Source organism: Volvox carteri (assembly GCF_000143455.1).
Source record: "Volvox carteri f. nagariensis unplaced genomic scaffold VOLCAscaffold_67, whole genome shotgun sequence".
NCBI lineage: Eukaryota > Viridiplantae > Chlorophyta > Chlorophyceae > Chlamydomonadales > Volvocaceae > Volvox > Volvox carteri.
The window spans coordinates 535,145-546,762 of record NW_003307610.1 but is presented as its reverse complement, the minus strand read 5'-3'; the positions used below and the strand labels follow the sequence as shown (position 1 = coordinate 546,762).

Sequence of the window (11,618 nt, the reverse complement as noted above, 5' to 3'; positions counted from 1 at the left end):
CTGGTGCCTTGCCACCACTGCCACCACCACTGCCACCACCGCCGCCACTGCTGCCGCCGCCACCGCCGCCACCGCCGCCACCGCCGCCACCACCACCACCGCCACCACCGCCACCACCGCCTCCCTTGCCCTTATTCTCACTTGGCTTAGTTTCAGCAAGAACCACCGACCGGGTAGCAAGCCTGTAGTCAGCAGGTAAGGAGGCAGCACCAGCAACAACCATGACAACATCATCATCATCATCATCATCACCTAGAAGTCGATTACATGTAGCCAGCTTCCTTGAAATCCAAACTACACATGCATTTTAGCGCTGTAAATTGCAACCCGTTGCTCTGTTCCAGTTAATGATATGCATGGATAGCTGGCACCATCCGACGAAATCCTACCAGGTAACCCCCAGCCCGGCCCTGGTCCTGCCATACTCGTTTCTGCCAGTAGCTAGCAGCACTTTAATGCCTCAAATTTAGCCGATAGTAGTGCAGCCGATGCAGCCAGCCAGTCTAACAACTTGCATCTTAGGTGGGCGGGGGGGACACCACGGATTGTGTGCCAAAAGCCCACTGGACTCGCACCTTCCATTGTATTTGATCTCGGTAGCGCAAGAAACCACACTTGAGGGGCACAGAGCCCCGAGCCCCAGGCCCAAGCCAGTTAGCAATCGGCGGGGCAAAGAAACCAATGCACGTTGTGCACCTCGTCCAAGTGCCGATGCAAAACCCCCGGCTGAATCTCCAGGTGCGGCTTGTACCTCAACCACATCGCCCCCTGAGACGATTTCACGAGGTCAATGAATAAAAGCAATCAAGTGCTTGAGTTACTTATGGCTGGCACCGGTCAGCCTCAGGGGCCAGTACGTATGCAGGAAAATCCGGGCAGGGAAAAGATGACGGAGATACAGAGATATAAATGTGTATGCAGAGCAAACTCTGCTGGCGCATGCTGTGCCTTTCTGCATGGTGTTTGGAAGCACCAGCAAATGTAAGCAGGCTTTTCATTTTGCCTCTTGATCTGCCGGCCCACGGGAATGACGCAGTGAATAAACACCCAGAAATACACAGCTTGAATGCCGGGACCCCGTCATCGGGTCCTCCACCGAGTTCTATTGGACAGACCCGATATTCCATCAGCTAATTTATCACCTTCTGGAACAGCTGCCGCAGCTGCCACCAAAGCCACCAGTGTCGCCACTATCCAGCGCACCCACCAGGACCGAAGCCGCAACCGCATGGTTCGTCCCCTCGTCGTAGCTGAAGGCAATTTAGCTGAAGGTAAGTTAGCTAGGAGACCGCAGCGAGCGGTCAATAAGGGGTTGCAAAAGGTTTGCCGGCAGAGGTTTGCCGGCAGAGGGTTACGGTGATCGTTAATGAAGGTTTGCCTCCAGCCCGGTTTCAGAGGTTTTCATACTCGCTGCGTTGGTTTCCTTGGGTTACTTCCGGACAGGATTAGCGGACGTTCATCGGAGTTGATTAGATTCTTTGTGTGCCGGCCGATCCCGCTTTCTAGCGGCCCCTTGAAAGTTGGAAAGCAGGCGGTCGGTTGAAACCTTTCAACGGAAAGTTCGTGAACTTGGTATGACAGGAGCAGCAAAGCGGGTGTCAGCACGCTTTTCATTTGATTTACTATCCAGCAAGTATCGGGAGCTAACATCAACAAGGGACTCCCTTTCTGTCCTGTATGTAGCGGACGAGATTACATAGTAGAGGATAGGTCGCCCGGACGGCCTTTCGCAACCGGTGATGGCAACTGCAAACTGTTGAAAATCATCTGTGAAACCAAAAAACAGATTCGTTAATATAATGTATACACATGCGAACGTGTGTTATGTATATATGTCGGCACAATAATGCGCAGCCTCTTGGGCTACACCTTATTGCAAACCGGCAATCCCAGCGCGCAAGACCGGCAGACGCCATAGCCGTATAAGGAGATTAGTTCGTTCATTGTCGCGGACGAAGTTGAACATCATCGTATTGATTGTTGAGTTACCTGCTTACCTACTGTATTTGTTGCATTCAAAAATTGAACGGTGTTGACTAATGTTTACAACAGGCAAATTATGAATTGCCACCACTTGCTTGTCATTTGGTAAAGCCACTGAGCGGTTGAGGTTTTAGTTGGTTAACTAAACGGTCGTTACCGTCCGTAACGACGGTAGGAAGCCCGGCGTGAAGATGTGCCGTCATAAGCACTGGATGGGGCCACCGAAGCCGTACGCGGGTTATATTCCCCCGGCGCATCATCGTGCCCTAATCCGTTTTCGTTTGTGTGCCTCCGACTTGGCGGTTAACAGTGAGAGCAACAGGGCTAGGGAGCATCGCGTGTGCGCTGTGTGTCGTAGCAACGGAGCTATTGAGGATGAGAAACATTTTTGGTAGAATGTCCGGCGATTGTGTCTGCGCGTCAGAAGCTCTGGGACCTCGGTGTGCCCGTCATGCGGATATCCGTGATATCATGCAAGTGGATGATCAGCGCGGTATTGCAAAGGCAATTTTTGAGATGTTTCGCTCCCGGCATGATCACCTAGCTACCTAACTTTCTCGGCGGTAACAGGCAATTGTGTTTCAGAGTCAAATTGACGCTTTTCTTTCTCATAAACACTCGTTTTCTTCTCGCGTTGTTTGTTTTGTTTGTTTCGTTTACTTTTTCTCTTTTTTTCTTTTCCCCTATCGACGGCGCTGTCAAAGCGGTTCATGAGCTTGTAACATCCATCCATCCATCCATCGACAGTCTCGGATTTACCAGTTTCCAAACATGGGCAGCTGGGACGTAGCTATTTCGCAACGAGCGAATATAGTCACCTGCCAACAATAGCCAAGTCGAGGATGAAAAACACGTGTTATTGAAATGCCCAGCCTATAATGATAATTGTGCGGAAGAGGGATTCGATCATCAACCGTGGGAGGCCATGAAATGGGAGCCAGCACCTCTGGCGAGGATGTTGGAGCATATGTGGGCTCACCGTAACTCAGTTATCCCCTTTGGGCGCTAGTCTGGGCTGATAATGCGGTGTTTCCTGTTGTCCGTGGCTTTTACGCGTCGAAATATTGCCCTTGGGCCTTCGGCTCGTATGGGGTTTTATGATGTCACGCACCCCCAACCATGTTGAGTTGAATTGAATTGTTACAGAGTGGGAGGCTTCTGGGCCACTTGAACGCATTGTCAATTCTACAATTTATCACACCATACAGCACCATCCACCATTACCACATTGTATCACGCCATACGAACTGGAAGTCCTCAGGGCAGTTGATCCTGCCTTCTAGGATCCCTCCTCATCCAGTCACCCGAACATCTGCAGAGACAGAGGGTTCAGCAATCGCCACCAATCCAGCGTGAGTATCCCCAGGTATAAGACAGTAGGGTCCTCCAAGACCAAACCAACCATGTAATACCTCCCCAGGTATAAGACAGTAGGGTCGACAAGACCAAACCAACCATGTAATACACACACATGCACATGGTTCCAAGTAAACTAGGCAGCTGCTATCGATCCATGCATGCGTGCTGCGTCACGGCATGCATGGATCGATAGCGGCTTCTTAGATTGCTTGGATTAAGCTCAGCGCTGGAATACTCATGACAGGTGGAGGACCTGCGTAGTCAACCGCAAGGTTGGCGGCGCATGGCCCTCCTGGGCATTGGTTGATCTGGAACCCACCTAAGGCGTACGGGCAAATTGAAGGAATTCCCCGACATAGCGTCACTACTTGTACCGACCTGGCAGCCAGCTAGCAGGATTTGCAGGGACACGCGTCCTATATTTGGCAGCCCAGCGAGCTGAAGGGGCTAGGCTAGCCATGCCAACCTGTGTATCTTCCCCCCAAAGAGATGTCGCAGACGTGAGATGGAAAACTTGTCAAAAGGGATACCTGTCAAAGATCTCTGCTGGACTTGGTAACACTGTGCAGTCCGGGGAGCTTGGTGAAAGAGGCGATTTTCATAAAGGTTAAGATTTTAGAGGCAGGAGAGTATATCCGGGCATTTTGGAACTAACCTGGCCGTTACTGTCCGAGTTCATCTTAATATTTACTTCCGGCCCGGTCTACTGTAACGCCATTTTCACAAAAAAACACATCTCTTAACCTCACGTCTTTACCTCTCGTTTGCCTCTCCACCAGCAAGAACTCGCTGGCTATTCCACATCCCCAGCAACCTTTATTGGGTGTCTCAAACTGGGCTAACATGCACACTTCACCGTATCCAGTACGCTTGCGCTGCGCCACGCGTCGCATGCAGTAATAGATCAGGGTGGCATTAAAACATTTTGTTGCTTGCGCAACGGACCTCCAAGATTGAGGAGCAATGCAAATGCCAGGTAAAAAAAACAGGTAACGCAATAACTAGCCGCCCCAGGAAGATACTTTGGCGCAAGGCAACTGACTTTTTGTTTGTTTATTTGGTTCCGCCTGCGGCATTGTCCACTGCTCAAGTCAGCGTTCCCTCTCTATCGCGCATCACCCTCTGTGCCCCCAGTCGCTATGGCGCTCCCGCTTCCATCAAACAACCTACATTCCATGTAGACAGATTTCTTAGCTAGCTGTCACGTCACTTCACTTGGCCTTCTTGGCCTTCTTAGCGGGTGGCGTCGGGCCCTTCTTCTCCTTCGCCTCGCCCTCCTCATTACCAGCCGCTGCAGCCGCCTTCTTCCCGCCAGCCTTCTTTGGCAACTCGTCTTTCTTGTCCTCACTGGGCTTCGCCCCTTCCTCCTCCTTCGTCTCCTTGTCCGCCGCCGCGGCCTTCTTCCCGCCAGCCTTCTTCTCCGTAGCAGCCTTCTTCTCCTTCGACGCCTTCTTCCCCTCCTCTTCCGTCTGCTTGGCGCCTGGCACGGTAATCACGAACCCGCCATGGTACAGCAAACGGGCCAGCTGCAGCTGCTCGTCGGAATCTTTTCCAGGTACTTGAAGCTTCTTGACCGGCAGAGGCTTGTCGGCAGTGGCCGAAAGGACTTCCGCTAACGCCGCAGCGTAAACGGCGGGGAATATGGGGCCCTAGCAAGTAGAAGAGCACCGGAACACAGGCACAGGTAAGGGCAACCGGAACACAGGCACAGGTAAGGGCAACCGGAACACAGGCACAGGTAAGGGCAACCGGAACACAGGCACAGGTAAGGAAAAAAGACGGGGTCGAACACAGGCAACGGTTTTTGGAACAAGCTACCAACTACCCGGATGCGAGTTTCGGACAGGAGTCGAAAGTATGGCGGTGGGAGGGAGGGGAGGGAGACAGTGTCCATGGCAATCCTAGCGAACCAAAGAAACTAAGCTCCTAAGGGACCTGGTCTGTCCCTAGACAACGGAAAATGGGATAGGAACCTCACTCGTCACATGGCAAAGGAAGAACCTGACAGGTAGGTAGCAGGTAGGTAGCAGGGTAGGTATCACGACTTCTTCAGAAAAGAACCGAACGGTGGATGGTGATCCAGTGGTATGTCCCGGATACTACAGCTCCATCCAACTCGACCCTAAACTAGGATACAAGCGCGGAGGAGGTCTTCCCTAGAAGATTCAACCCCTCCCTTCCCGACGTGGTGTTTCCCAGCCCTCCACAGCACAAGTCAGACCCACCTGCAGCTGCTCTTCTTCCTCCTCGTCGTCGTCACTTTCATCCTCTCCGCCGCTGCCATCCTCGCCCTCGTCATCATCTTCATCCTCATCGACGTCCATGATCTCGGGCTCCTCATCACCCTCTTCCTCCTTCTCCTCCTGCTTCTCTTTCTCGCCCTTCGTCTCCTCCTTGTCCTTGGCCACCTTCTCCTCCTTCTCACCCTCCTCTTTCCCGCTCTTCTTCGCGCTCTTCTTACCCTTTCCAGCTTTCCCCTCTTCTTCCTTCTCCTCCTCCTCCCCTTCGCCCATCTCTTCATCGTCGCTCTCAGACGCCCCACACAGTGGACCGCAGAGCCCCGGGCCATGCTCGTGGTGCCCCTCATCATCCGACTCCTCCTCGTCTTCAGATCGCGACGATATCATGTGTGTGAAGCGGCTGTTACCAAGACACGTCACCAGCTTGACCAGAGGTTCCTGCAATAAGGCCCAGACAAGGGCAGACGGCATTCAGGGCGGACGGCTAGTGGTAAGGGACCTCTATAAAAGTGTCAAGTTGCGGGTTGACGACACGATGCGCCGTGAGGTACATTTGTTCGGTGCTGTGTGGTTGTGTCCGTCGCAGTGTGTGCCATAGAATTAAGATGCAATACTAAGCTTGCCAAGATCCACGCTGACATGACGGTTAGCAACGACGACAAGGTAGGCAGAGAAATGTGCCTTCCTTTGTCAGATGCCCGCTGGCAACAGGAGAAACAGCAATCATAGCAACTACAGAGACGATGGCAATCGCAATAAGAATAGCATTTTAATCATCACATCACGTGAAAAGCTGAGAGACTACATAGACAAGACGGATTTGGAAAGTATGACCAAGTCCGCAGACAAAAACCCTTCCCTAACCCCACTACCACTGCCGCCTCCACCACCACCCTTCCTCCCACCTTCCTACCCAGCAAGAAGCCTGGCCACGCACCTTCTTGCCGCCGGCACCCTCCTCGTCCTCGTCGTCCTCATCCTCGTCTTCCTCCTCGTCGCTATCATTTTCCTCCTCGTCCTCATCCTCGTACGGCACGATGCGGAATAGATTCTTGCCCCGGCACACCAACGAGTCCTCCAGGCCAGGCTCCTCCCCAGGGTCCGGTAGCTGGCAGGGATGTGGAGGCATGCGGCTGCAGCATAGACAGCCCACATGGCAAAAGGGGATGAAAAACACACAAGATACCTCCTTTGGGAGACGGTATAGAAGTGGAGCTCTAGAGAAAAAACACGGAGCTGTACGCGGACGGAAAAAGGGCAACATTCGCTGTATCCAAGCAAGGACTCACTCTATCCAAGCAAGGACCACGGCTATAAAACATGAAACACTCGCCCACCCCCATTCCCATCCCCAGCCCTCCGAACCCGTAACGTTTTCCTCCATCAGGGAGCTCATGGGGACGGACGGTGCCAGAAAACTTTCCTGGCCTCCTCTTTCTCCAAGAGTTCAAAAACATTATGCAAAAGGTTATTAATTCATGCATGAGTTGGATGGCACCCACTCACTGGACGAGGAAGTCCAGCGATAGTTCATCTACAGCCGGCGCCAGCAGCTCCGTGGGGCCCTTCTCCAGCTGGGCAGCAAGGGCCCGCAAGCCAGCCGCCAGAGCGGCCGCGTCACCATGGGCGGCGGCGGCGGCAGCGGCGCTGTCCGCTGCCATCATCTCCGCCTGAATGCCGTGCTTGAAGATAAGGCCCAACGGAAGGCCCTTACGGAGCTCCAGGGGCAGTGCGCTCGCAGGGGAGGAGCCCTGGGCATCACGCGCCGTCTGTAACAGAAATAGTTGGCAGAACAAAAGTTTCACCATGTCGCAATGAGAACAGAGAACAAAGAACTCAAGATTGGGCCTGACGGCACCAATCTTTCAAACGTTTCCGAACATATATAGAAGCTTCACCCTTCAATTTCAGAAATCCAAGGACTAGCGCACCGCCGCAGTTGAAGCACCCACCCGAACCGGACAACATGACGGCCGCTAAAGCACGGAATTACGAAAACCCAATGTAAGCATGAGCACCTAGGCTTGCAACCAGGCTTGTTGATCTACAAGCGCCCACATGCCCTTTTTTTCCACACGCTCTTCGGTTTAGCACCTCGCTCAGTCAACCCCCTTGTGCTTCGATGCACGTAAAGCTCTCCCCTCCCCCTTTCCTTAAGGAAGACCTGCTCCCTGGGTTCCCTCAATACCTCCAGGAGCTTGACCGCCAGATCGCCCCAGGTCCACCGCTGATACGTCGAAATGGTCAAATGGCAAGAGCCCTCCTCCTGAAAGACAAAACGTACGTCCCGTACGACACAGCGCAGGTAACATGTGGGAAGATGTGGGTCGGGGCGCCTCGGATTGCGTGTTTAAGTTAACTGCCCCTTCACGACATCCCTGTGCGTCTTTTGCAGCAGAAGTAACCGTTGCTAGCAGCATAAAGCGCAAGGCGCCTTGCGGTGCCCTAACGCAGCTTACAAAAACTAAAGCGTCCAAAGGCGATACCCGACGGGGGGGAAAATATTGAATGAATCTGTTTGATTCAAACGAGGCCAAAAAAGCCGCGTGCATAGATCACCTTGTTTATGTGCGCCTTGTGCGCACCCACGTACCTGCGCAACAGCTTGATGTGGAATCCCGCGGGGCACGTAGAGGACGTCACCAGGGTTCATCGTCACCTCCAGAATCGGCTCCCCTAGCTCGTCCTGCATGCGCGGGAATGATCAGGCAAACGCAAAGCAAAATCAGCTGCCGACGTTTCCCCCCCTGAAGCCCAGCAACTGCCCATACTTTCCAATCCAAGATATGAAGATAATTAACGAGGTACCTCATTGGAACGGGTGGGAAGGCTAGAGAGATGCCGCAGGCGGTTGGTTGATTTGCTGGGGAGCGGTGGTTGGCTGGATGGTTGGGAACCAACGGTGATTGGTTGGAGCAACCAACAGTTGGGTAATTGGGCCGGACATTGTAGCGGTTGTAGGGGCACAGTGGTTGGATGGTTTGACCCAGCCCGCCACCACTCCGCGCTTTACTGTGAGTCCCCGCTGACAACAACCCCACAAACCTGCGGGAGGTCTCCAGAGACCTTGCTGGGGAGCTCAAAGTCGTTGACGGGCTTGTAGAGCCGCCACTTCTTAGAACCTGAACACAAAGCGCCAGCCATGTGGGTCATGCACGACGGACGTGTCGGTAAAATAAATTGGTAAAATAAATCAACAGAGGAGGAACAGAACCTGGGAAAAGGAAGTCCCGGATTTCGAAACACTGGCTGTGAAGTTGCGTACCTCATTTCATTCTTTTGCTCATTCACATCATTTGCCCAATGCCAATACCAATCCAAACGCCTTGCCTTCGGCTGGTACACAGCCCAGCCGCCAGTCGCCGCAAACCCTACCCCAACCCTCTTGTCATGGACACCCTCGGCTCCATACCCAAGAATCCAAAACCATGCCGTCTAGATATCTCAGCCTGCTCGATTTCCGCCCGTCCACCTCAAGAATAACACCCTCACCCTTGGTTTGGCAAACAAACAGCTCAACGTCATCGTGATGGGGCGCCAGGCCCTGGCCACCGCCAGGTGTGACGTAAGCGTTACAGCCGACCAGACAGCCTGACTGCGCCTCCAATGCCGCCACCAGCCGCCACAGCGCATTAACAAAACGCTGAGGTTGATGCAGCTGCAGCGTGGCGCCCTCAGTCTCGTGGAGCGTGCGGAGCGTGTCGCTGTCAGCAAACTGCGCAGACGAGGACACGGAAGTGCGCAGATATGGACTGAAATGCCCGGGGGTCGGCTATGTATGCACCGTTACTTAGGTTGCCATAATATCCGCAACGAACTGTATTCTGAGGGGTAGAGCTCGTTATTAGCAGTTCACACGCGGTCTTGGAAATCCTTTAGAAAAAACACGCGCTCACGAGTGACTGTCAAAGTTTTAAGGCGTTTCGAGTTACGGGAATTTGCGGTCCTGTAAACAAGACGACGTGCCCAGAGCGACTTTCCCCAGTCGTACTCGTCACCTATCATCTGATCTAATAACCCTAATAGCTACTCCCTGTTTTTTCCTTATCTGCAGTCCCTTAGCGGACATCCGCTTACAAACGACGTGACCAGACATGATGCCCTTCAATTCCCTTCAATTGCTCATATGCATGCTTTTCTTCCTGGGCAGCCGTACGCTTACTATTCTCATACTGTTATTATTCTCCTTCAACATGATGCGCCATCCGCGTGTTCGTCTCGTGACCCATCTCCCACCCTTTCCCACCCATCCATACACCGAAAAACTAGGATGGGCTGCTCTTAAGTGACAGTCAACGCGCAGTCATACACGCACGCAAAAGAAAGGTTGACCAGGAACGCAAGAGGGAACTCACCTCGCCGGCAAGGGTCTCTCGCTCGCCGTCGACGTACCGCACCGCCACCACGTCCCGGCCAAACACCAGCGGGCCAATGGCGCGAACCATCTGATCGTCCACGTCTGTGCATGTGTAAATTATGGGTGAGAGGAAACAAGGGAGTAAGGCTGCCAAAGGCAAGACAGAGGAGGTTACGATACCCTAGTAAAGAAAGGATACAGAAGTAAATCCAAATCAGTACGACATAGAAGCGCTGCACCTCTGGTTACGAAACCCAGGTTCGTCGCGATGGAATGGCCCCCTCGGTCACACAGAAAGGCGAAATGCGGGCTCGAACAGAAGCTCTTACCGTCCTCAAAGGAAAGCGCATCTCCCTTGGGTCCAGGATCTTGGTCCATGAGGAGCATCACTCCCGCCTCCAGTGCATCCGAAACTTTGCATAGCTCATCAAAGTCAAAGAGGCCGTCGAAAAAGTTCTTACGCTCTTCATCAGCAGGGATGTGCAACGGTTTCTTCTCCCAGTACTCAGAGGAGAAGGTTGACAACTCCTACGACAGGTGACAATAAGGCATGCGCATTCAAAAGGCGGGAATACCTCCGCAGCGCCTCTCTGTACACAACCGTGGCAAACCCAATATTTTCATTTGCCCCACTGTTATAATGATAGGACGAGTAGGGTTTCACCGCGCAAACATGACAAAACCTGAACAGATCTATTACGCGAAAGATAACATACGTCACAGATATCAAGCTCACGAGCAGAGCTTATCTGATGTGATGCCCACAAGACATAAACTGCATACAAGGGCAGCTTGCAACTCGTCCGTTAGTGTCGGAACGGCGGCGTTCCTCACCGTGGGCGCAATCAAAAATTGTAGGGGGTTCATGTCGACTGGCCCCGGGGCGTACATCGCTGGCTCCTCCTCTTCCTCCTGGACGTCCGCCGCCTCAGGTTCCTCAGCGGGTGCCGCCTCTCCACCTGAAAGCTTTCTCTTCGTCATATTTATTAAGATTGAGTTACGTTTCCGAATTTCTTCAATATGATGAAATTGTGCAGATGCAGCGTTCTATAGTCAATTCAATATGGAGTTACAGTACTACTGAACAGCTTCAACACTGGTTCCGGAGCAAGTCCCGCATATTACTCCATCGTCGATATGCTTTCCATACCAGTTTCATCCATGCTATGCTAAAATTGATATTCTGCTCAACGTTATACAAAATAATATCCTCCTACTAAGCAACCGTCACCTGACTGCTACTACGACAGTCTTCGCGGGCCCGCACATCGGCCGACCTCAGTCTTGCCCGTTTCATGCGAAAACAACTTGAACACGCTTTACTCTGCACTACACCTTCCTCGTCCATCGTCCCGTCATCCCTTAGCCTGTCACGTGTGCACCGCGCTTCGGGCGCATTTTCCTTGCTGCCCATACGCTGCGGTGGCCCCTCCATAATTCTGGCCGCATGCTTAACCTGCATTTCCATGTGCTAATTCTGTACCCTCAGGTGGCACAAACAACCACTAACTACAATCGCAAAGCCACAAATGCGTTGGACGTGCTGCTGTATGTTCTATCCCGCACCGAAACCGTACGGCGTTATTCCTACACGCGCGCGAGGGCGTCCACAACCACAACACATTACGCATTTACAGCTGCTGCGTGACCGCACTCAACACGCCATCAGCGCACACATG

The 11,618-nt window shown here is 52.9% G+C and overlaps 1 protein-coding gene across 1 annotated transcript; it reads right to left on the bottom strand.

Moving 5' to 3' along the window:
* Positions 1 to 3,941: 3,941 nt before the first annotated feature.
* On the bottom strand, positions 3,942 to 10,954 carry VOLCADRAFT_107490 (uncharacterized protein). Its single transcript, XM_002956928.1, has 11 exons — positions 10,774 to 10,954; positions 10,269 to 10,467; positions 9,938 to 10,041; positions 9,075 to 9,297; positions 8,628 to 8,704; positions 8,176 to 8,268; positions 7,771 to 7,848; positions 7,089 to 7,351; positions 6,520 to 6,715; positions 5,568 to 6,020; positions 3,942 to 4,991 (listed from the first exon to the last, which is right to left on the bottom strand). Exons 1-11 carry the CDS (start codon positions 10,918 to 10,920, stop codon positions 4,554 to 4,556), a joined length of 2,271 nt encoding a protein of 756 aa, XP_002956974.1. The 5' UTR covers positions 10,921 to 10,954; the 3' UTR covers positions 3,942 to 4,553.
* Between the last annotated feature and the right edge of the window lie 664 nt (positions 10,955 to 11,618).